Here is a 26,590-nt window from a genome sequence, read left to right as displayed (position 1 = left end):
GACATCTTGTAATCTTTCCTTATGCACTTTGTTCTCAATTCTCTGCCGAAGGAATATGGATCCTTCAAAGTCTCCTGTAACACACAAAAGGAGAAATGGTCAATTAATGAATTATTGACTATGTGTGTTCAAGAAGAAGAGAGGCTGAGATCTGAGAAGGTGGAAAGTGCACACCTAACAACCTATGAGAAAGAACAGTCTAGTAAATCTCCGCTCAAGAAGAAAGGGAAAAATCCTATGAAGAAACAAGGCAAGAAGGAACCCAAATGCTTCTTTTGCAAAAAGAGAGGTCATTTTAAGAAGGATTGTCTAGAATTCAAAGGATGGCAGGAGAAGAAAGGTATGTCTTTTAGTTATGTTTGCTTTGAATCTAATTGGTTGATTTCAATCATAATTGGTGAATTGATTCGGGTTGCACAATCCATATTGCCAATACCTTGCAGGGATTTCTAGAGACAAGGCCTCTGAAGGAAAATGAGACTCGTGTGTACTTCGGAAACAGGGTGCGATCTCAGGTGGAGGTTGTTGGTGTCTATAGACTTATTCTGCAGATTGGTCATGTCCTGGATCTGGAGAGGACCTTTTATATTCCGTCATTCTCAAGAAATTTAGTATCTATATCACAATTAACACATCAGGGTTACATGTTTAATTTTGATGGAATAAATTTAAACTTGTTTAAATACAATGTTATTGTTGGTACTGGATTATTAGTTGATGGTTTATACCTCTTAAGTTTAGATCCTAGTTTTGAAAGTAATTTACTTACTTCAAGTAGTAGTATTGGCATTAAATGAAATATGATTGATGATAATTTTTCCAAATTGTGGCACCAAAGATTGGGTCATATCTCACAAGATAGACTCAGGAGAGTAGTAAAATATGGAGTTCTTAAAACTCTAAATTTTACTGACTTTGGTGTTTGTGTGGATTGCATCAAAAGAAAGCAAACCAACAAATCCAAGAAGGGTGCTAATAGAAGTTCTGAGATGCTAGAGATCATACACACGGATATCTGTGGGCCGTTTGCGACACCTTGTCTGAATGGTCAGAGATACTTTATCTCATTTATTGATGACCATACGAGGTCTATGTACCTCTATCTTTTAGTTCATAAAGACGAGGCACTAGAGGCCTATAAGGTAGAAGTAGAAAAACAAACCGATAAAACAATTAAAATTGTACGTTCAGACAGAGGTGGTGAATACTGTGGGAGGTACACAAATTCTGGATAAAAATTGGTCCATTTGCTAAATTCCTTCAAAAGCAAGGTATAGTACCACAATACACCATGCCTGGGTCTCCGCACCGCACCAGAACGGCATAGCTGAAAGAAGGAATAGAACACTTATGGAAATAGTTAGAAGTATGATCAACAATTCAAATCTACCCTTAACCTTATGTAGCGAAGCCCTAAAAATGGCAGTGTATATGCTGAACAAGGTACCATCAAAGGTTGTTCCAAAGACTCCTTTTGAGCTCTAGAAGGGATGGAAACCAAGTTTAGGACATACACGAGTATGGGGTTGTCTAGCCGAAGCGAGGGTAAATAACCCACATGAAGGGAAACTGGACATGAGAACAGTCAGTGATTTTTTCATTGGCTACGCTGAAAGGTCAAAGGGTTATAGATTTTATTGCCCATTCCATGCGTTTACCATTGTAGAATCTAAGAATGCAAGATTTCCAGAGGATGGCAACATTAGTGGGAGTACACAGTCGAGGAATGTGGAGTTGAATGAACTACCTATTCCAACAACTATTTCCACATCTGAGAGTGAAGGGTACATACCCTTTATTCCCTTTAATGAGGGATCATCTAGTGGATCGGTACCTCGTCAAAATGAAATTGTTGTCGACCCTGTTGTTCAGGCTGAGCCTATTGTTCAATATGAAAATACAAATATTGAACAATCAGTTTTAAGAAGATCCTCAAGGGAAAAGAAATCAGCAATACCTTCAGATTATCTTGTCTATCTCCAAGAGTGTGAGCATGGAGTTGGAACTCAAGTAGATCTAATCTCATACTCGCAAGCCATGAATAGTCAAGACTCTAACTTATGGCTTAATGCCATGAAAGAGGAAATGGAGTGTATGGCTAAAAACCAAGTTTGAGGGTGCGTTTACAGTTGGATGCAAATGGGTTTTCAAAACCAAAAGGGACCCCAATGGTAACATTGAGAGATACAAGGCTTGACTTGTGGCGAAAGGATATAATCAAAGAGAAGATATTGATTATAAGGACACCTTTTCACCGGTTTTGAGAAAGGATTCTTTTCAAATCGTTATAGCACTTGTAGCTCACTTTGATCTTGAGCTACATCAAATGGATGTAAAAACGGATTTCTTAAGCCTTTTGAAGGAGATCTACATGGATCAACCAGAAGATTTTTCGTCGAACAAGAGAGATCATTTGATCTGTAAGCTCAAGAGGTCCATATATGGGTTGAAACAAGCTTTCCGACAATGGTACTTGAAATTTGACCACACGATTACCACATTTGGATTCGTGGAGAATTTGCAGATCAATGCATCTACTTCAAGACCAAAGGAAGTCATTTCAACATTTTGATATTATATGTGGACGACATACTTTTAGCTAGCAGTGATCTTGGCTAGTTACATGAGACGAAGCAGTTTCTAACTCTTCATTTCGATATGAAGGACATGGGTGAAGCCCTCTATGTCTTAGGCATAGAGATTCACTAGGATAGATCTACGAAGATCTTAGGATTGTCACAACGAGGATATATCGAAAAGATATTAGAACGTTTCAGAATAAAGAATTGTTCGTCAAGTGTAGCACCAATTGTGAAGGGTGACAGACTTAGTCTAGAACATTTCTTGACGAATGTCTTAGAGGAACAAGTGATGCAAAACGTCCCATATGTATCTGCAGTTGGTAGTTTAATGCATGCACAGGTCTGTACCAGGCCCGACATCACCTTTGCAGTGGGAGTTCTAGGAAGATTCCAAAAGAACCCTGGTATGCCACATTGGACAGCAACAAAGAAAGTGCTCAGATACCTTCAAGGCACAAAGGATTATATGCTGACATATGGGCATGTTGATAACTTGGAGCTAGTTCGATGTTTAGATTCGGACTATCTGGGTGTGGAGATACAAGAAAGTCAACATCAGGATGCATCTTTCTGCTAGCTGGTGGAGCGGTATCCTGAAAAAGTGTTAAGCAGCCAAAGACTGCATCCTCTACTATGGAAGCAGAGGTGGTGGCGTGCTATGAGCCTGTCTCTCAGGCTTCATGGCTACGACATTTTATTATAGATCTCAAGGTGGTTCCGTCTATCAAGAGGCCGATACGGATCTTCTATGATAATACTGCAGCCGTACAGTTCTCTAACAATACATGCTTTGTAAGTCGGGGTAGACACATGGTGATTAAGTATTTTGTTGTGAAAGAGGACGTTAGGGATTATCGTGTTACGATAGAGCATATTGGTACTAAGGAGATGATTGCCGACCCGTTCACAAAAGGGTTTCCACCCAAAGTATTTGCGGAGCATGTAGGTCGCATGGGTCTCTGTAAATTTTCATGTACCTAACACCTGATCGTATATGTATTGCAATGTTAAGTTAATGTATTTCCTTATTCGATAAATGTCATTCATGTATTTTGCGCAAATTAAGTTGGAATAACAGGTTTCTATTAGTTTCAAAAGGTAATTAAACTAATAAGGATTAATATGAGTTAATTCTTAGCCTCGTCACATAAAGAGTTCATTTTGAGAAAGAAAAACTCATTGTCATACATGGAAGGAAGTGTTCCCGTCAATGGACATGTACCGCCATGATTCATGAGTTGAAAATTTTCATTTTGATAATCAGTTGTCCAAAAGTCATGATTGTGATTAATTGTATGGCCATACGTCAGGTTTACCAACCAAAAGAATTGTTGCTCTATGACATCATGGTCCAAGTGGGACAATGTTAGTGGGTGTGGCCCATGTGCCACATCAACTCATATTTACACTACTTTGGATTATTATCTTTAGATAATTAATACTTATGGTTGAGATAGTCATGGGACAAGTGGCATAAGAAAGGTGGTAGCTATGAAACTACCATGGAATCACTCCCCTTTATTAAAGAGAACAATAGTTGTTAGTTACATGAAGTTACTCTCTTTTATTTTGGTTGAATGAGTGTTTATAAACCGTTGAATTACTCTCCTTGATAGGAGGGAGTAATAGGACGGTTCAAGAGAGAAGACCAGGTTTGGGCTATATATATGGAGGAGAATCCTCCTATCAAGCTCCATTAGTATCTGAGAGACTAACAAACTAGAAAGCCCTCCTGTGTTAAGATTTTCTAAGTTTTCCCAAGGTTGATTAGCGAGATGGCAGGATTAGGAGCAAGCGACAAGGGTAGGTCCAATTGAATTTTCGCATACGGGTTGGACTCAATAATACCATGTTACTTGTTGTATTTCTAACACTTTAAAGACCAAGATTGCATTAGTTCTCCAAACCTTTTAGCCCACACAACTCCTCAAAAAATCCAACCATCTTTACTTAAACCACAAGAATCCTATAACAACATAAATCAAGTAACAATAATATAGAGGAGATGATACAATCCATGCTGTTTTTACATTATGCAAACACTGATAAAGCATCTCCCCTACATTTTGAACTTTCACTAGTTCACTTTTAAGTCATCTTAAGTTATGCAAAAATGAGAACTGGGAGGAGGGGGTTGTTTAAGTGTGCTCGGGGGAGTCCATTTTTTTATGCTTCAGGGCAGAGTCCTTGAGAGCATCAAACATTTTGTATAACCTTTCAAGCAAAAACTCCCTTCCCAATGACAGTGCTTAAAGAAAATTCAAAGCAATTATATAATTAAGCACTTTACAAAACCCAAAACTCTTTGCTGGTTCTGTTCCCATAGGGAAGAATACCAAGTACAGCAACAAAGACCTGAGCACACACTCACACACACTCACACACTCACCCCCACCCCTTGCTGCCCCTACACCTGAGTACACACTCACACATTCACCCTCACCCCTTGCTGCCCCTACACCTGAGCATACACTCACCCCCACCCCTTGCTTATTTGATCTTAATAAGCAACTCCATCTCATATGAACAGAAGCAACTAAATTGAAATAAACTGCATATACTCATCTAAAATCTATATGCGGGGTGTTGTTAACTGAATTTAAGAAAAGAGAAAGATGGGCAATGTGTCAATCCAGAAGTTTAAAGGAGAACCATGCAGATCAGCTATACACAAGGATGTACAATTAACCACAAGTAATCAAAAACAATAAAGAGAGTTGCTTTCCCCTTTTTCCCCTTCTAGAGTTTCCATGTGTTTTTGTAGTTCGCATAAGGCTTAGCTGAGCTGAATCTCTAGGCATCTTTCACCTTCTTCCATAAAAAACAAAGATAATGGAATAAAAAGAACTCACACTGCTAATGGCATATCTTGTATTTTCCTGATAAGAACACAGGTGACCAAATTTTAAAGAAGTTCTTCCTCATAAGATGCCATATCAGGAGTTAGCTTGAGAGAGCCTAGAACATTACAAACTTCCTATCGAATTGTTTCATTGTTTACTTGTTAGCAGAAGTAATCCATTATTTTGTCCCTATTCAATTTCTATAATAATATGAATGTGGAAATACATGAGTATTTTTGAAACATATTAAGTCACCAAAGAAAATGGAAACCTCAACAGCACTTGAGGTGGTAGTCTTTACAATCGGGATCAATGACAACATTCAAAGAAAATGAAGACTCCGATTGAATAAAATTACCCAAACAAGAAAGAGGGTCACTAATCTGAGCTTAATCGCGTAGCCACGTGCAAGTGGAGAGCCCTTTGTAATCTGCAACTACCCAAATGCCCTGAGAAGGGCGGAAAAAAAGAAGAAGATGAGTAGAGGACGATGAGCATACTTGTGTTCGATGGAGCTTCGCTAGGGGTTCGGCAGGGACGATAGGGAGAGATGTGGGAGCTTTTGGGAGTGGAGATGGATTTGTCAGTCACAACTCTCCCAAATCTCTTCAAATTGTTTTAATCAAATCGTTTTAAAACTGCAGAAACATGGGTTTTCTTGTTTCTCAAAATGATGTTTTTGGTGTTCTTTTTCCCAGTTTGTTTCACTGGCACATAAAAACAGACCGATGAACCCAAACACAATATTCCGTTTTTCTGTGCTAGTAGCACAAAAAAACACCAAAAACATGAAACAAAAGCGTTACCAAATGCAACCTTAACTTCCTCCCGTAGGTACAATAGGTTAGAAACTTCTAGAGCTTCCAGAAGGCTCTGATGAATCAGTCTGAGGTTGAGGCAGGAAGGGACTGAAAAGCCCCATGTGTTGGCTGGCTGGACCAGATCTTTGCTTATCTCTACAGACCTTGTTGTTGCCGCTTAATTCTAATTAAGCTGAGGTGGATGACCTATAGGAAAGATAGAGAATGGTCGAATGAACCCGAGGTTAACTCGTGGTAACTCTGATGAGAATCGGGCAACGGTAAATATGAGTGAAATACGGTAAGAGTAATAAATGTGAATACCTACATTTGTCAGACACTATTCCTTTTATAGTCCAGGTCGATTTATATTACGATCCGACTGAGTGAATGGTGAGTTGTTACAGCCGACTGAGTTAGGTCGGTCGTCCTGGAAGAGACTAGAAGATATGATATTTTAGATACATTAATGATAGGGGACCCACTTGGTCATATGTTGTCAGAAGACCTTTCTAGTGTGTTGACATCTATACAGGTGTATTTTTATGTATATCACTTGGTACGAGCTGATCTCCATAGTTCTTTGAGATGGTTGCGTTGGGCTTCAATCCACTAGGCTACATGGTCTGGCCCTGCATCAATTACTCTCTTTGTGCTCCTTATACATGGAGCTGATCAGGATTCAAAATAAAAGACCCCCACACAAACATAATATGGGTCACGTAATCGAAATAAAATTTTCTGGTAAAAATTTTCATGGAAATGAAACAAAATTTAATTAAGATACAAAAGCTTTAAACAAACTACTGCTGAGCCTCTGCTCAGCCTTCGCCTTCACTTGTAAAACAAGGAAGTATACATTCACCTGGAAATCCTTCACTTGTGTTTCGCAGAAATGCGAAGATATATGTACAAATTACGACTCCTTGTTTATATTATATGGGGGAGAGACCAGAAGTGTAGGGCACTCCGGTAGGGGTGATCCATTGATCACCTTGTATGAATTTGCTAACAGTAAATTCCAAAGCTTGTTCATTAGTGAGGGGAGTCTTAATGCAAGGCCACTTGACCCTTTTAGAAAGGTCGGCACCAACACCTTTGTTGTTGTACTCGGCGTAGAAGCAAGTGCTAAAAGCGAAGTCGCCCATCCATGGGAGCCACCCTGCTGGGTTAATCACATCCTCGATCTGGGTCTGCATGACTATTGTTCTGGAGTATTCCTTCCATGGGCGACCTAGGTATGAAGGGAGCGTGCTCTTGAATGGCACCAGAGCGGGGTCAGCCGTAATGGTGCAGTCCTGGAGGACGATTCCGGTGGGTTCACGCTCGTATATCCTACCCTGTGCGGTGACGATGTTCTGTTGGTTTTCCATTGGCTTCCTTACTACCATCTTGCAATTCTGGAGGATAACCGCAGCGTCGCCGAAGATGAAGTCGATGGTGCCTGAGATGGTGCAGTTGCTGTAGAACTGACGGTTGGTGTGGGTGTAAAGGGTATCTTGGTAGCCATCAATTTGGCAATTGTAGAAGATTGACATATCAGATTGCACCCTTAGTGCCACGGCTTGATGCTTTGCAGCTCCTGCTGTGTTCTCAAATCCAATGTCCTTTGCAATGAAACCATTTCCTACCACCGCTGTTTGGAAAATAAAATCCCACGTTAGACTAACTCAGCTAGTATCAACTTAGTTCTAGGCTCATAGCTCGACCGATCTAACATTCCGAATTACTAGAGATGTAAATGGATCGGATGTGATTGGATCCGTATATTCTCTGTCCTGATATGGATGTGAATTAATTCGGATTTTGGATTATCCACTTACATCCCTTACCCAGACCTTTCTTCCCCCCCCCCCCAACGAGCCACAGATACGATTTAGTCTCATTATTCTCATTTCCTCATTCTTTAGAACTTGCTGAATCTATAGAAACTCGCAAAATCATTAGTTACTTTATTTTTTATCATTAGTTGGATAACTACTTGGATCGGACAAATTTTTTTTTTGGATTATCCAATACTTCAAATCCGAAAACCCCTTAATAATACGAATGCGAATCGAATTCGAATATTTGAATATCCATTAACATCCTTGGATATTACTAGGGGTGTCTATTGGTTGGTTTGGACCTGTTTTAGTGTGAGAATAATTAAGTGAGTCCATAACATGATCCAATAAAGGTGCACCCCTTTGGATTTGGTTTCGATTTCTTATTGATTTACTATCGGTTTAGTTTCGGTTTACCATGTAAATGTATTCAGAAGTATGATAAAAATATGTTTTTATCGGTTTCTTAAATTTGACTTGGTGTGTTATTGGTTTCAGTGTGATTAAGTTTGGTTTTGTTTTCACAAAATCCTAGTTTGAAACATGATCCAATAAGCTTAATTCAGTTCGGTTCAATTTGGTTTCGCAGATTCAGGTTAGGTTTTGACACCCTTAGCTAGTATAATACAGGTGAACGTACATGTGAGAGCCAATCACATTTTAATTTTATTTTCATAAAAACCCTTCTTCCCCTTGTAAATGGCAAAAATAGGTCAGGTGCTTGGCTCTCACATGTATGTTCACCTGTTGGTATGTGCAGATGATCCATTGTGTAATAAGAAGGGGGTGGTTTGGGTGGGTGGACCCCACCCGACCAAAGTGTCATGCATGGGATTGGGAAAATGGGCCGGGCAGGATCCAGATCGTCTATGGCGCTGCCTGTAGTGGCCTGAGCGACGCACAAATAGGGCGCGCTGCAATGATCGCCTTACGTACCCAAGGGTAAGGTGGTCATTGTAGTGCGCCCTGTTTGTGTGCTGCTCAGGCCGCCATGGGAAGCGTGCCATAGAGGATCTGAATTGGGGCCGGGCATTTATACGTACGTACCAACGGTAGGAGTCTTGAAGGTGGCGGTGCCGTCGATGAAGTTCTTGTTACCGGTGATCTTAGTCTTGAGTGGGCCATCTCCAATCAACATGATTTGGGGCGTGCTTCGCGTGATCTGCACATACTCCTTGTAGATTCCAGCCTTAACGTAGATAATGAATGTGGTGTTCGTCGTCTTAGGGACAGCATTAAGCGCCTTAACAACACTTTTGTACCTGCCGCTTCCGTCCTTAGCCACAACAATGTTAGGCTTCATTTGGTCCGTAGGGAGTATCAGTAATCTACGTTTGGTCGGTGAGATCCATGTAGGGAATCCATCCTCTGTGAGCTTAGGATAATCTATCTCTTCGGATGAAGAGAGAAGCCGGCGATTCATGCCAGGGATATTCAAGGAGGTGAACAGAGATGAAAGCTCAGTTACGATAGCCAGGCCATTACGTGTGAGCTCACCTGCGGTTTTCAAAGCTTTCTTCATAGACTCTCCAGCTTCCCCCGTTGTGTTCTGGAAGCCATCAAGGCATGTCCCTTGGTAGGTCACGGCAGCGCTCAGCCATATCTTCATGTCTGCAAGTAGATCGTCTATTTTGTTAATATCCAAAACGCCCACTTCGTCGAAAGAACGTTGGAGGTCTCCAATGGCGTAATCCATCAATTCTTTACAGTTTTCTAGAGCCTGGGCTGCCATCTTATCCTTCTCTAGCTCACGTAGGGTGGTTGATTTGTTGACAGCTTCAGAGATATGTTTAATCGCTACCTGGAATGCCACCTGTACCAGCTCTTTTGGGTCTGTGGTGTTTCCAGCCGCTGACGAGAGGTTATCTACGCAGACCTCTTTGTAATCTGTGGAATCACATATCTGCTTGATTGTCTTCGACGAGGTATTTATCTCTTCATTATTGCTGGCATCGTCACTGGACCTGTTGTTGTGACTGACTCCGATGACCACAGCAACTACCATAGCCACCAGCAACAAAGAACAGATGCCGGCGATCGCCACGATTTTCTTCTTATTCCGTCCATCGCGACCTCCCAAGACTTGGATGTAACCACCCGACATTAAACTAAGCTTTTTTTTTTGTGAGTGTGTGGGTGGGGGGGAGGGGGAATTAATTTTTCTAAACCTTTACTACTTTCTTTTGGGAATTGTCAGCTTGGAATTCCCTTATTAGCTCTGATTTAATTAAAAGAGATGTTTTAGTAACTAAGGGGAGACCTAAATATATGACAGTAGAGACGAAAACGGTTGAAGAGGCGGCGAGGCAGTTATTACCGTTATCGAGCGCAAGGCCATGAGAGAAGGTAGTTGGTGTGGGTGAACCAACAAAAATACCCGAGACCATCAACCACCACCATCACTAACATTGCGCGCCGTCACCACTCAACCTATTTGCTATTTTCAGGCAGAGGAGCGGAGGAGGTGTATTATCGGACAAGGCCCCTACAACTTCTCTTGGATTTTTTTTTTTAAGGATTAAAGTTTTGTTGGGTTGATCTTACGGGTTTACTATGACCCAAACCCGATCCATTGCCAATGACTGAGTGGGAGATAGAAAATATTTGCTACCAAAAAATCCTCTCAACCAAATCCTAGGTGAAAGCAGGAGTCAATCCTATGACCTGGCTTTAACTAATCAATTAAAGCCCTTACCAAGCAAGATTGGATCACTTGCACATATCAGTTACACATTTTAAATGGGATTTTAATCCTCTCCATCTCTAGATCCATTATTTCTTGTTATTTTTCCTTCTAAAATGCGATACATGGCGGCCTTCAATCTAACGATAATAAATCACTCTGTTTATTTTAACTGACACTTAACCCTGGTTACACCAATCACAAGCTTAACCCGGGTCAGTGTAACCCAACCAACCCTAAACCCATGGTTAAGTCTACATTCAAAATTGAAAACCCTAATACTCTTCTTTTACCCCGCACTTTCTCTCTCCTGCCTCAGTCACACGAACATACAACCTCACCATAGAAGGTCGCCCCCAACCTCGCCGGAGACGACAAGGAGAACTAGAGACGAGACGGACTCGAGAAGGAGAACCTGAGACGTCGCCATTCAAACTTGACAACCCTAATCTCTCTCTTTCTCTCTTCGGTCTCATTCACAAGAATCTCTCAACCTCGCCATTGAAGGTCGCCCCCAACCTCGCCGGAGACGAGAAGGAGACGAGAAGGAGAACCGGAGATCTATGGCCCCTGGCCATCTCGCCATAGAAGGTCGCCCCCAATCTCTCTCTTTGCTCTCTCTGTGCAGTAATCTGACGAAGCCTCTGCAATTTCAGGGACAGCTCCGTGGTTCAGCCTCTGCAATCGTGGTTGGTGTTAGTTTATTCAACTGGTTCAAGTAAGTTATCAGCTCTCAAATCATTATGCTAAATATTTATTTCATAAATCAAGGCCCTAAATTTTGGTCTGAAGAGAGGTTTTCACCATGCCTGGATTCGGCATATCAATCTCCTGCCCTTGAGCTCAATGTCAATGGCAGCCCTTCGGTTCATAACAGATTTCGGCATATCAATCTCCAGTCCTTGAGCTCAATGGATCTGGCATATCAATCAAGGCCCTAAATTTATTTCAGTGTTATTTCTTTTTTATCTGCAATAACAGAACCTCATTTCATTTCTTTACAAGAATTCAACAACTACATAAACCAATAACCAATTACAACTTGTGTACTCCCTTGAACTTTTTGGTAGCAAGAGTCCAATCCATCAAATATTGACCAATTTCAGAAAATATCTTGGGAAGCTATCTTGATGTTATTTACATAGTGCTCGCAGGTACTTGGACTATAAATTGGATAGGTTGCTCTGCTGGCACAGCTCTCAGCTTGTGAGTGCTGATCTGTTTTATTAAGAGTGAACAAGTGTCAATGTCATGCCTTATTTGTTACTACTTTATCCCTTAGCTTTTCAGGCAGAAAGGGAATTGCCGAATTAGGGAGGTGGAAGTGAAATGCAACCAGTCATGTAGATCATGTAATTAGGTCTCTTTTTTTCAGATAGGGATATAGGGTCGAATTGCAATATGTAAGATACCAATACCTTAGAATTTTGTGTTTCTTTTCTATGTAAATGCTGAAGTGTGATAAGGCATAAAACACCCCACCAATCAGAAGCTGCCACATGGCCGAACCAAGCTCGGCGGAAGACCGGGCCGACCCGACCTTCGACGAACCTTACCGCTTGGCCGAGGTCGTCGGACACATCCAAGTCAACCGGATGCTGAGCCGAACTCGTACGGGTCGGACGAGGCCGACCCAGTGGGCCGAGCTCTTCGGCAGATCTCTGGCCGCATCGCACGACAGACCAATACCAACCCAGAGACCCCCCATCGCGGCTGAGCAGCATGCCTGCCGACCCCATGGTCCGAGCCTACTCAGGTCGGTCTTAATGGGAGCACCATAGCGCGGCCAAGCTCACATAACTAGTGATGACCCTCAGGTCATACGGGCCAGGGCCGAGCTCCTAAGCCGAGCTCTGAGGCCGACCTCCCAGGCCGAGCCCTCCTCCACAGAAGCTACCATGGCGACCCACCGGGGATTGCAGGGCCACGTTAGCACATCCCAGGAATCACGGGATAAGGATTGAGCCACGATCTCGGCGCAATACGAAATCATACTTTACATGGACTCTTACCTTAATAAGAGCCCGACCCCGAGAATAACTCTTCACTCCGCTCTACTCGAGAGAGCCTTCCAAAAGAAGGACTCCTACCATACTAGGACTCTCCCAACCACCTCATCTCATCCTCACTCTATAAATACCCAGGTATGGAGCACCATTCCTCATCTCACTTTTTACTAGCTGTTATGCTGTTGCACTGGTGATCTAACTTGAGCATCGGAGAGTCCTAGGCCGGAGCCACACCGGCTCTCTTGTGCTCATCACTTGGTCTTTGCAGGCTCATCTGTGGGCGAACCAAGCATCAGAGATTTCCTCAAGCAACAGATTTGGCGCCGTATGTGGGAACAACATCAGCAAGTCATCGTCGTTTCTACCAACTTCAAGAGCAATAATAATGGTGCACACGAGATCAGGGCAGCATGGCTCGACTTCCCGTGGGGATGAGCTACAGTCCATTGTGCAGGCGAGGCGATCACCGCCCCCTGAAGCCTCGCGGTAGGGTGTGACTCGAAGACCCCCTCGAGCAGGGGGTGCGCAGCCCATCACGGGCGCCGCGGTCAATCCCATTCCCCCACCAGAGCGGAAGTGTGCTAGACACAGCAGCGGAAGTGTGCTAGACACAGCAGCGGCTGGCTGGGTACAGGTCGAGCCAAACTTGAATGGGCTAGGCCTACCAGCGCCGCCGCCCTTACCGAAGAATTTGGACCCCGAAGCCCCGACAAATAATTGGCAAGTTATGGACTTGCAGCTGCAGATGCTTCACACCAACGAGATGCTACGTACTTTCATGAACCAGATGGCCCAGGGCGGGCTGATGGGCCAACCACTGGTCGCACCCCCTCCAGCCCCGATCCTCGTAGAGATAAACTTGCAGCAGAATGGTGGCCGGCGTAGGGCCGAGCCTAGCCGGGCGGCGTCATCACACCCGTCTCGTCAGAAGACTCCTCCTCCCCGCCTTAGTAGAGGCGCTCACTGGGATGAACAGGAGCATCACCGAAGCACGGGGACGGGGTAAGAAATTGAACCAGCAGGCTCGGTAGCGAGGAGGTCGGTATTTTCTGGACAGCTCAGAGAGGACAGGCAGCTGAGGGGAGTCCGAGAACAGGGGAACGAGCCAAATGGGAGACGTGTTATGAGACAAGGAGAAGGATCTCGTCATAGCCCTCGGCATCAAAGCTCGCCTCCCCGAGAAGAGCAATAGAGGAGCCCCCGTGGGTCCAATTTCCAGGTGGAAAGAAGAATAAGGAGGGATGGTGCTGACTGAGCCGACCAAAATGGTCGACCACAGTGGGACGACCGAGCATACCGACCTCGGGTTGAAGAGAAAAATGGTCGACCTAGGCCGAGCGAGCAAAACAATTTGTACCGTGTGGATGAGCTGAACGGCCGAGCACCTGAAACCGAGCTGGAAAGGCGGCTACGAGACTTAGCTGAGCAAGTGGAGGGATTGAAAAAAAGGCGACCCCGGATGCCTATTCGCTAGTCGGGCGACACCCTTATCCTCCTGAGATCATGACCGCGCCACTGCCGACCGGGTTCAAACCTCCTCCCTTCAATCGGTAGGACGGGACGACCGACCCGACGGATCATATCAACTACTTTAATGCGATGATGACCATGTACGGGGGAACCAAGATTGTTTCTTTTCGGGCTTTCCCTGCATCCCTCAAGGGCGCGGCGACCTCATGGTTCTCCTGGTTGCCGCCGAACTCCATAACAAGCTTCGCTCAACTCTGTCGAGCCTTTGTCAGGCGCTTCCAGAGTAGTATGAAACACAAGAAGACAACGGTCAACCTCCTCAGCGTGAAGCAAAGGTCTGACGAATCGATCTGAGCATTCGTCTCCCGCTTCAACAAGGAATCCTTAGACATCAAGGATTTGGATGAGGCCACGACCCATACTGCGATGAGCAACGGGCTCGCCGACATGGACCTCATCAAGGACTTGGCCCGGAAGCCGACCAGAAACCTGGCCAAGCTCTTGGAGAGGTGTAATGAATTTGTAAATATGGTCGAGGTTCTCCAGGCCTGAAAGGGAAACGAAGGCCGACAACTGATGACCGCAAGGAGGACAAGCGACCTAGGATGGATCGTCGAGCCGAGAGATCGGACTGAGCTTGAAGCCCCAATTACACCCCACTGAATACCTCGCGTAAGGAGATTTTGATGCAAATACAGGACGGCAGGTACATCCGCCGACCCCTACCAATGCAAGCTGGGTCATCTCGGAATCCCAACAAGTATTGTCAATTCCACAAGGACACCGGTCATGACACCGAGGATTGTTATCAGCTAAAAAGAGAAATCGAAGAGCTGATAAAATGGGCCACTTAAAGCGATATGTCAAGGGAGGCCGTGAAGAGCGTGGGGGTCGGCGACCTGAAGATCGCGATCAACGAAGAGCCGAGCTGAGGCCCGAGAATAGGCGAACTGAGTGAGACGAAGATAAAGCCCGAGCTGAGAAGAAAGAGGACGGGTCCGGGCCAAGCAGTGACAAGGGAGCTCCCATATACACTATCCTCGGAGGGCCCGGACAAGAGACTACTCGAAAGGCCAAGGCAAACGCGTGGTTCGTTGGAGTCGCCGAGGTGCCCACCAAGAAGCTCAAGCCAGCGGTGATGATCTCCTTCACCGAGGCCAACCTCGAAGGTATAAGTTTACCTCATGATGATGCTTTAGTGGTGCAGGTACAAATTGCGAAGAGACGCGTCCATCGAGTATTGGTCGATACCGACGCATCCGTGGACCTTATGTCGCTAGACGCGTACCGATAATTTGGCTTCGACGACAAAGCGCTCAAGCCGGAGGGCACCTCACTTCACGGGTTCTCAGGAGCTACTGCGACCATCAAGGGCTCAATCGACCTATTGGTCACGATCGGACAAGCTCCATGCCAAGCGATGATCCAGGTTAAATTCATGGTAGTACGGTCGATAGTGGCTTTCAACGCCATACTTGGCTGCCCATCATTGACCGCTCTCCAAGCCATCATCTCACCGACGCACTTGAAGATGAAGTTCCCTACCGAGAACGGTATCGGTGAAGTCCGAGGTGACCAGAAGAAGGCACGGGAGTGCTATACTACTTTTGTCAAGCAAAATAAAGGCAATGTCTGAGGAATGGCAATGTGCGTCGAGCACCTCCCCGAGGATCAGCGGGATGAGCTTGTCGAAAGGAGAGGATGACCCGTGGAAGACCTGACCCCATTCCCCCTCAGCGAGGAAGACCCAGCAAAGGTGGTCCAGCTCGGATCATTACTGAACGAAGATCAAAGGAATCAGCTCGGAATTTTCTTAAAGGTGAACGCCGATGTCTTCGCCTGGTCGGCTGCCTACATGTCAGGCATACCAAGGCATATAGCTGAGCATCGACTCCATGTAGATACGAGCCGAAAGCCAATCTAGCAGAAGAGAAGGAACTACGCCCTTGATCGACAAACCGCAATCAAGGAAGAGGTGGAGAAGCTCCACCGATCAGGGTTCATCCGAGAAGAAAAATTCCCAACCTGGTTGGCTAACGTCGTCATGGTCCCCAAGCCGAGCAGGAAGTGGAGTATGTGTGTCGACTACACCGACCTCAACAAGGCTTGTCCAAAAGATGAGTACCCGCTACCTCAGATCGACCTCTTGATCGATGCCACGAGATGCTGAGCTTCATGGACGCATATTCCGGCTACAACCAAATCATGATGCAGGAGGAGGATGAGCCATACACGGCATTCTGAACTAACCAAGAAAATTTTTGCTACAAGGTCATGCCGTTCGGATTGTAAAATGCCAGAGCGATCGGAAGAAACATGGAAGTCTACGTGGATGACATGTTAGTGAAGAGCTTGAAGGCCGAACACCACTTGGCCAACTTAGAAGAAGCCTTTGGCATATTGAGGAAGAACCAAATGAAGCTGAACCCCGCCAAGTATGCATTCGACGTGACCTCGGGAAAGTTCCTCGGCTTCATGGTCTCTGTCAGAGGCATCGAAGCCAATCCGGCAAAAATCAGGGCCATCCAAGAGATGAGCCCTCCAAGGACGATCCGAGAAGTACAAAGGCTAAACGGGCGAGTGGCGGCGTTGGCACGATTCATGTCGAGGTCGGGCGATAAGTGTTTTCCATTCTTTAAGGCCCTCAAGAACATTCGGAACCCGAAGGACTTTGTCTGGCTAGAAGAATGCCAGCACGCTTTTGAAGAGCTAAAGAAATACTTGGAGAACCCGCCTCTTCTCAGCCGACCCGAGCTAAAAGAGGAGCTTCAAGTTTACTTAGCCGCTACCCCGGTGGCGGTCAGCGCAGTGCTGGTTAGGGAAGAAAGCCGAGCTCAAAAACCCATATACTACATCAGCCACGTTCTTGTCGACGTAGAGACGAGATACTCCGGGTTCGAGAAAGTAGCATTCGCTCAGGTCACGGCCGCAAGAAAGCTAAGGCCGTACTTCCAAGCTCATCCGATCGCGGTACTGACCGACCAGCCACTCAAGAAGATATTGAATAAGCCCGACGTTTCGGGATGGCTGGTCACTTGGGCGGTCGAGCTGAGTGAGTACGATATAAGCTATCGTCCAAGGACGGCGATAAAAGGATAAGCCCTTGCCGACTTCATCGCCGAGTGCACAGGGCCCAACCTCGAAGTCGGGGAAGAGAAGATAGCAGAAGAGGTTGGGGCTACGGCCGACCCAACCTGGACCATGAATGTCGACGGCTTGAGTAACTTCGGAGGAAGCGAAGCTGGCCTGATCCTGGTGAGCCCCGAGGGGTTTCGGATTCAATATGCCCTAAGGTTCAAGTTCCCCGCCTCGAACAATGAAGCCGAGTATGAAGCCCTCCTAGCTGGACTTCGAGTCAGCAAGGCAATGGGCATAAAGCGGTTGAAGGTGAGAGGAGACTCCCAACTCGTGGTCAACCAGGTCAACGGAGACTATGAGGGGAAAAACGAAAGGATGATAGCTTACCTGAGCCAAGCACGAGATCTGATCTCTGAACTCGAGCACTTTGAGATGACCTGAATATCGAGAAAAGAGAATGCCGCAGTTGACTCCCTGTCAAAGTTGGCCGAGGCCGACCTCCAACATCTGAGCCGATCAATGTACATAGAGATCTTGGAGAAGCCATCCTTACAAGAAGAAAGCGTAAAGCACATTGAAGAGGACGGGCCAACCTGGTTGGACCCCATTGTCAACTACTTGGAGAATGACCAGCTCCCGGAGAACCGAGATGAAGCAAGAAAGGTCAAGATCCGAGCTGCCAAGTACACCATGATCGACGGAGTGCTCTACAAAAGAGTAATCTCGGCACCTCTTCTCCGATGCCTTGGACCGAAGGGAGCCGAGTACGCCTTGGCCGAGGTACATGAGGGAATATATGGGAGTCACATGGGTGGCTGAGCTCTTGCATATAATATACTTCGGCAAGGATTCTATTGGCCAAGAAGGTAAGAAGAGGCCATGAGGTATGTGAAGACGTGCGAGAAGTGCCAACTGTTTGCACCAATTCCGAGCTGACCAGCAACAAAGCTGACCTCAATGCTGAGCCCAATCCCTTTCGCTATATGGGGAATGGATATTCTCAGAGATTTCACCCCGGCATCGGAAAATAGGAAGTATGTGGTGGTGGCGATCGATTACTTCACTAAGTAGGTCGAGGCTGAGCCCCTAGCAACCATCACCGAGAAGAACATGGAGAAGTTCTTCCGAGATAAGGTCATCTACCGGTTCGGACTACCAAAAGTGCTCATCACAGATAATGGCACGCAATTCAATAATCCGGCCTTCCGAGAGTTCTACGAGCATTCTACATTGACTTTCGACCCGTCTCAGTAGCTCATCCACAAGCAAATGGACAAGTAGAAGTGTCCAACTGAACATTACTCTCCGGCATTAAGAGAAGGTTAGATGAGGCCAAAGGAAGATGGGTGGAAGAGCTCCCAAGTGTCCTACGGGCATATAGGACGACGGTAAGAACACCAATCAGGGAGAGCCCTTTTCGCCTCGCTTATGGGACCGAAGCCCTCGCCCCAATCGAAATTATGGCATCGTCATACCGAGTGCTCAACTTCGATGAGAAGACCTATGAAGATGGGCTGAGAGCCAACCTTGACTTCCTCGACGAAGTTCGAGAAAATGCCCTACACTGGAACACAGCATACCAACAGAGGACGACAAAGTACTATGACTCAAGAGTAAAAGAGCGGCACTTCCCTCAAGGGGACCTCGTCCTCAGAAAGCTCAGTGCATCCCAACCAAGGCAGCAAGGAAAGTTAGCACCAAATTGGGAAGGCCTGTACATAGTCTCCAAGCAAATTCGCCCAGGGACGTATCGCTTGCAGACTCTGGGAGGCAAGAAGGTACCGAGACCTTGGAACTCGGAAAATTTGAAGAAATTTTTTCAGTAACTTCCTTAAGTATCCTGCTCGGCAAGGTTTATGACGGGCATATTTGTATTCGGCTTCAGCCCCGATGTTTGATTCAATAAAACAAAGTCTTTCTCCACCACTTAACGTATTTACAAGCTCCAAAATCAAAGTCATAAGACCGGTCCTCATAAACCTGGCCGACCTCTAAGACTGGCCCTCATAGGTCGGCAACCAAGTCATAAGACTGGTCCTCATAGACCTGGCCGACCTCAAAGATCGACCCTCATAGGTCGGCAACCAAGTCATAAGATCGGTCCTCATAGACCTGGCCGACCACAAAGATCGACCCTCATAGGTCGGCAACCAAGTCAGAAGACCGGTCCTCATAGACCTGGCCGACCTCAAAGACCGACCCTCATAGGTCGGCAACCAAGTCATAAGATCGGTCCTCATAGACCTAGCCGACCTCAAAGACCTACCCTCATAGGTCGGCAATCAAGTTATAAGACCAGCCCACAAAGACTGGCCGACGTCTGAACCAACAGGAGCAAACTCTCCCCTTGGCCGAGCTGAACAAAGTCTAAAGCTAAGCTAAGGCATTACGCTCAGCCAGGGAGGCTGCTCGATCGTACAGCCGCTTATGTGGTAGCCGATCTGATCTGACCGCTGGGAACAGCAAATTATTTAACCAAGGCGAAAGTCATCCTGACCTCGGACATGGCATGGCCGAACCGATGACCCAGTAAAGCGCGGCTAAAAAATTGTCAAGTCCTTAAGCCCGACTAACGGAACTGGTTGTCAGCTCGGCCATAGCATCAAGTGGAACAACATACACAAGAGAAAGTAGGCTAAAATTGTCGAGCTAAAACACTTGGACAAATTTTGAGAAAAAGAGATTTTTTATTCAATATAAGCCAACTGCTCGGCATGGTTACAAGGTAGGCAGTTCGGCCCGCAAAAAAAAAAAAAAAAAAAATAATTACATGTCATTCTCCTCGGCTGTAGACTTGGAGGCGATCTCGGCAACATCTGCGGTGGTATGCTCGGCAAGGAGGTCTTGGGGCTCAGCGTCGAGGGCGAGGGGGTCTGCCTGCGTAGGGTCCTCAATTGGTAGAGCCTGTGTGACCTCGACTCCCTCCTCATCTCCCAACTCCTCAGTAAAAGTAGTCGCATCGTCGTCAAAATGTGAGAGATTGAGATCGGGATAGGCCGCCTTGATCTCGGCCAAGAGATCAAATCGGCCTGCCTCAAAACCCTCGGCATAAGGAGGCTTCCTGATCTCATGGCACACATCAGCGTACTCCTTCGATTGGAGGTAGTCGCTGATCGCCTCGTCCCGAGCCAGGGCCAAGTCCTCCTTGGCCTTCTCCCTCACCTCATCGAGCTAGGCCTGCAGAGCCTTGACCTTCTCCTTCTGCTTGGTCCCCTCGGCCCTAGAGCTCTTCACCTCAGCCTCGGTGGCAGTAAGCTTCTCTTGAGTCTCCCGACGCCTCTGAACGGCATCCTGAGCATCCTGGTAGGCTTTTTTGCACTGGACGCCCAAGGAGTGGTTCTCGGTCAAGAGTCGCTCAAAACGAAACATGGTCTCCACTGCCTTGGCGAAGCCCTGCAAGAAAGCATTAGAACAAAAGTCAGGTCGGATTACACCGGTCGGATCTAATCACAAGAGCCGAACAGGAAACTTACCATATTAAAGTCCTGAAACAGGGTGGAGAGGAGCCCGGGGTCGGACAGCGCCTCAAGCTTCTCCCTGTCAGCTGGTAGCCGGCCTGCATCCAGCCATTCCTTGGCATGCGTGGTCAATGTCAAGGCCGAGTCCCCTGGGAAGAGCCGCCAGGTTGGCCTCACAGGAACGTTGCTGGCCGAGGCGCTCCCCAAAACATATTGGGAGATGTTGGGGGGTGAGGCCACGGGCTGAAGGTCACCACTCGTCAGATTGACCAAGAGCTTCTGACGCTTGTTATCTCTCGGTGGGCTCCTCTCGCCATTCTACCCCTTCCCTTTCCTTGGAGACCCCACTGGGTCCGTACTTTTCTCGGCCTCAAGGCCGACCATGGCGTCTGGTGGGCTCGGCAGCACGGCCTTGCCCTTCGGGGCCTTGGAGGACTCACCCCAGGACTTCTGCTAGGCATTTTTCTTCCTCCGGTCCACAATGGTCTCGGCCCTGAGCCGAGCTGTATCCATTGGGGGAATATGGCCGACCACTGTAAGAAAAACAAAACGTCAGAAATAAACCAAAAAAGAAAAGAAGACCAAGTAAAGGGGTCATATGCCCCCTTTGAAGGAACCCCTTGTCTTGAAGCTGGAGGACATCGAGGGATGGACGCTGGGGGATCAAGTCGAGCGAGGTCAGCTCATTCTCGGTTAGGGGCAGTACCCTGTTGACGTAGTTCAAGTTGATCTCCTTCCACTCGGCTCGGAGAGGGCTGTTTGGAATCAAAGCAAAGAAAAAGCGAGGCTTCCAATGCTTATTGAAGCTCGACGTGCCGACCAAAAACTTATGGTCGCCTAGGGACGCACTCTTCCCAGATCGGTGGCATCTCTCAAAATAGGGCGTAGAAGCCATACACTGCCAGCCAAGAGTTCAACACCAGCTGACCTGGGGATAGGTGGAAGTGGTCCAAGATCTAGTCTACCAGGCCGAGGACGGGGAGCCTGAATGCATACTTGAAGGGCAACTCGTACAAAGCCACCTCGTCGGGCCTGATGTAGCAGGCCATCTCCCCTGGGTTAGGAGCTCAAAGTTGGATGTCCTCAGATAGTCGAGGTCGGCATCCGTGATCGTGCTCGAAATGGTGCCGACACTCCCTTCTTTGAGCTCAGGGGCTTCAGCGGACGAGCTGACCGAACCAACCCCCACACTTGAAGAATCGCCCTCACTTGACTCCTCATCATCGGACGAGGACGATCTAGAGCTATTGGCTCGGTCCCCGGTAATTGGTTGGGCCATGAGGCCGGACTCCATTGGCAACGGAGGCTCTGCAACCTCGGCCTGACGAGGCTCCACTACATCGGGCTCGTTCGAAGTCGAGCTCAACAAGTCTACTGTGGGAGAACGAGGGGGGAGCTCTCGGCTCGGACTCGCGCCCTCTGCTGCCCCGGCGAGCAGCTCACCCATGTGACTACTACCAATTGACATACTGGGCGGAGAGGACTTACTGGTTGAAGAAGAGCTGAAGACAAGCTGAACACGAGCGAAGCAAAAGCCGAGCTGATCACGAACCAGAAAGCACCGAGCGTTGAGAAATTCGAGCTTGCCGAGAAGTCAATAATTTGGAACAGTGAAGAATGAACAGGGAGGAGTCGCCTATTTATAACTCTGGGGCTGAACTGATCCAACGGCTAAGGAGAGCTCAGCACGATTCAACGGTCCAGATCAAAAGACGATTCGAATTCCCGAGCCTGCCATAATGACCCTACTAACGTGGCACTGACGCCCAACTGTCAGACTGTACAATGTCAAATCCCTGACAAAATGAGCTCGGCTCGGCCGCAAGAATCTTTCAGATGAATAGACCAGGAAACTTCACTCATCAGTGTTGAGCCGATCCCTGATGAGTGGGGAGGCCTGTGATAAGGCATAAAACACCCCACCAATCAGAAGCTGCCACATGGCCGAACCAAGCTCGGTGGAAGACCGGGCCGACCCGACCTTTGACGAACCTTACCGCTTGGCCGAGGTCGTCGGACACATCCAAGTCAACCGGATGCTGAGCCGAACTCGTACTGGTCGGACGAGGCAGACCCAGTGGGCCGAGCTCTTCGGTCGATCTCTGGCCCCATGGTACGGCAGACCAATACCAACCCAGAGACCCCCCATCGCGGCTGAGCAGCATGCCCGCCGACCCCACGGTCCGAGCCTACTCAGGTCGGTCTTGATGGGAGCACCATAGCGCGGCCAAGCTCACACAACTAGTGATGACCCTCAGGTCATACGGGCCGGGGCCGAGCTCCTAAGCCGAGCTCTGAGGCCGACTTCCCAGGTCGAGCCCTCCTCCACAGAAGCTACAATGGCGCCCCACAGGGGATCGCAGGGCCACGTCAGCACATCCCGGGAATCACGGGATAAGGATTGAGCCACGATCCCAGCGCAATACGAAATCATACTTTACATGGACTCTTACCTTAATAAGAGCCCGACCCCGAGAATAACTCTCCACTCCGCTCTACGAGAGAGAGCCTTCCGAAAGAAGGACTCCTACCATACTAAGACTCTCCCAACCGCCTCATCTCATCCTCACTCTATAAATACCCAGGTATGGAGCACCATTCCTCATCTCACTTTTTACTAGCTGTTACGCTGTTGCACTGGTGATCTAACTTGAGCATCGGAGAGTCCTAGGCCGGAGCCACACCGGCTCTCTTGTGCTCATCACTTGGTCTTTGCAGGCTCATCCGTGGGCGAACCAAGCATCAGAGATTTCCACACGCAACAAAGTGAATTAACATGAATCAACACGATCATAGAAACAGAGTTCCAACATGCATTGATTGTACTCTAGTGCAGCAAAGAATCAAAGAAGGAAATAAAAGAACTAAAACAGAAATAAGAAGAAGAACAGATCAATTGAGAAGCTCCATTGCTATTAAAATTCTCGAAATCGATTAATTGAAAGCAAAAGCTTCAGATCTGAGAAAGGGAACCTGAATTGGGGGTTCTATAGTTTATCTGGAAAAAAAGTTTGGTGAAAAATAAAATTGCGATCTTTATGTGAATCCTTAGCTCAAAATGGGAGAGCACCTGGGAATTACCCAGGTTATGATGGTTCGAATCCATCAGGATTCATACATTTAACACGATTGTGAGAGAATGGTTTCAATAAGAAAAAAAAAGGCAATTCTTTGCTTTGGAGGTGCATGTGAATGCCCTGATATTTAATATATATTATAACTAAGATTGTGGCTTTCTTGAGTTGTATTTTTCTTGTTTTTTAATTTGAAAGATTTTGGCAATGGAGCCATGATGGAATCTTCATGAGGATAGTCAGGTTAGCCTGTTTTACTGGAATCTTTTGTCTAGGGGATCATTTAGATAGGAGAGGCAGCTATATGATGTCCAATCCCATAAGATTTGGTACACTGAGGATCTTCCCACCATATCACTGGTTTAATTTTGCAGCATAATTTTGAAAATTAGAGCAAGCATTGGAAAAGTTAAAAAGAGCAACTGGAAGAAACACCATTCTGAAAATGGTAATGTTGGACCATCAAACCACTACTGGAAGAAACACCATTATGAATAGACTCAATTAAAGTCTTAGTTACATGCATATATAGACAATGAGGGCACTGCTTTCCACCAATTCCTTTTCAATCTAAAAGGAGAAAAAGAAAAACTACAATACTTCTACTTAAGATTTTGAATCACTAATAAAGACACCTAATCCTGTCAAGATAATTAAAGTCATGTGAAAGCTGGACAGCAACCTAAATCAGAACTTATCCAGCCTCATGCATCCCATCTTTTTGACATTCACATTGTCATGTTTTATGAACCAAAACTTCAGCAGAGAAATAATCATCCATATCATAGCCAACAAAAACATAGGAAACTTAAGCTGGTTCATAAAAAAAAAGCTCTGAAATATGTGTGTGACAACAAGGCCTCAGAAAGAACAAGCTCTGATTTTCAGCTTCAGTTTGCTCTGATTTAACAGCAAAAATGACCATACTTGCTCTTATTTTCAGCTTCAGTATTGCTGATGGGGAACAGTTCCCCAACTGCAGAAATATGATGAATGTGAGGAAGGTTAGAAACAACAAAATTTAACACTTTTAGTAAGTTTGTAAGCTCTTAATTGTAAGGTTAGAAACAACAAAATTTAACCGTTTATTTTTAACATCAAATTTATTTCTATATGAATCTTGATGGATTCGAACCATCATAACCTGGATAATTCCCAGGTGCTCTTCCATTTTGAGCTAAGGACTCAACCTGTAAAAAAAATACATGTCTTTCTTCATTTTTCTCTTTTGGGTATTTCTCTCATGGAAGATTAAGCTGAATTCGCAAGCATAAATGTTGCTCCAATGGAAGATTAAGCTGAATTTGCAAGCATAAATGTTGCTTAAATGACACATTAACATGACCAGAAAGCAAATGGTAGAAGTAGACATTAGTCACAGATTTTCTTAACCCTATTTGCTTATATTTGATTTCAAATGGACAATAGGAAATGAAGGATTCACTTGACCAGGAACTCTCAGTAAGACAAATGGTATACTGAGGCACATATCACAGCTTCAAAATATACTAAAATATGTCTAGGACCAGCCAAAATGCCATATCTTCTGCTAATCCTGAGTTTCGCTATTTCACACCACATCCTCACTTGCCCTTCTCTGATCAATCTCCAAGCTCAAATCAAGAGTGCTTTACTGAGGCTGGAAAGAAGGGCTATAACAGTATAACCAGACTGGGTCAGCCTTAGTTCTTAACCAGACTGGGTCAGCTAACTGAAGCTATAGGTTCAATAAAACTATTAGGAACTGATCAGGAACTACGAAAAATAATGAATAACTAACTGAAGGTTCAATAAAAGGTAAGTATTAAGACACATCCATCCACCAGCACTAATAGAGGTAAGTATTAACACACACAAACACACACACACAAGTGTTGATAAGAGGTAAGTAATGGAAAATGGATGGATGTATGTGTTGGTCCAGTGTGTGTGTGTGTGTTTGTGTGTGTTAATAATTAATTAAGCTCTCACTGCAACCTGCCAAGGGACAGCCATCCAAGTCGGTTCCCCACCAACTAAGGCTGATGTCCTCCATGCCCAAGCACAGGTACAGCAACACACCTTTTGTTTTCATTACAAGAGAAGCTTCACTGATTTATAAAAACAAAGTCTACTTGATTTACCTCAGTACAATTATTCTAATGTAGATTGGGTGACTTTTAGGTATGGCATAAATCCTTAAGTACTTCTTATACATTTCTTTTATGCACACGATCTATTAAAATTGGGATTTGTTTTCCAGAATTTGAGAAAAACAAAGTTTGTCATCGTCCTCCTGCTTCTTCATTTTTCAGTTTTCTCTTAACATGTTAAGACACATGTCGATCCATTTTAAGAAAAGGAAGAAAAATGAAACAAATAGAAGAACTGAAGTGAGCAGGGAGGGATGCAAGATTCCTTCACTACCACCAGAAGAAAATAAAATTATGGATGTCAGCAGCAATGAAAGAACCCGCAAACTATCACAACAAACTTGCAAATCAGCTCAACAACCATTTAAAAATAAATAAATAAACAAAAATAATTAGCCTAATAGTCCCCAAATCTAGCATCCATTCCTCCAAATTTTAGGCTGTAGACTGGCTGCTATCCTAATAAACTGAAATTCAACAATTGCTGATTTTCAAATCGTTGGCTGAACATTGGAGATTTTCCTATAGATGAATTGTTCTCCGTTATTCTTGCTAAACACTTTGTATAATTGCTCTGATTTACCCCAATTGCTACTTATTTTCAATAAATTCTCTTAATCCTCAAAACTTTTGCA

At 45.7% G+C, this 26,590-nt stretch overlaps 1 protein-coding gene across 1 annotated transcript; it reads right to left on the bottom strand.

Moving 5' to 3' along the window:
• Nucleotides 1–7,098: 7,098 nt before the first annotated feature.
• Nucleotides 7,099–10,155, bottom strand: LOC122668558 (putative pectinesterase/pectinesterase inhibitor 28). The gene is made up of 2 exons (XM_043865106.1): nucleotides 9,099–10,155; nucleotides 7,099–7,861 (listed from the first exon to the last, which is right to left on the bottom strand). Exons 1-2 carry the CDS (start codon nucleotides 10,153–10,155, stop codon nucleotides 7,161–7,163), a joined length of 1,758 nt encoding a protein of 585 aa, XP_043721041.1. The 3' UTR covers nucleotides 7,099–7,160.
• Between the last annotated feature and the right edge of the window lie 16,435 nt (nucleotides 10,156–26,590).

Source organism: Telopea speciosissima, chromosome 7 (genome assembly GCF_018873765.1).
Source record: "Telopea speciosissima isolate NSW1024214 ecotype Mountain lineage chromosome 7, Tspe_v1, whole genome shotgun sequence".
In the NCBI taxonomy this organism is placed as follows: Eukaryota; Viridiplantae; Streptophyta; class Magnoliopsida; order Proteales; family Proteaceae; genus Telopea; species Telopea speciosissima.
This window is presented reverse-complemented; position numbering and strand designations above follow the sequence as displayed.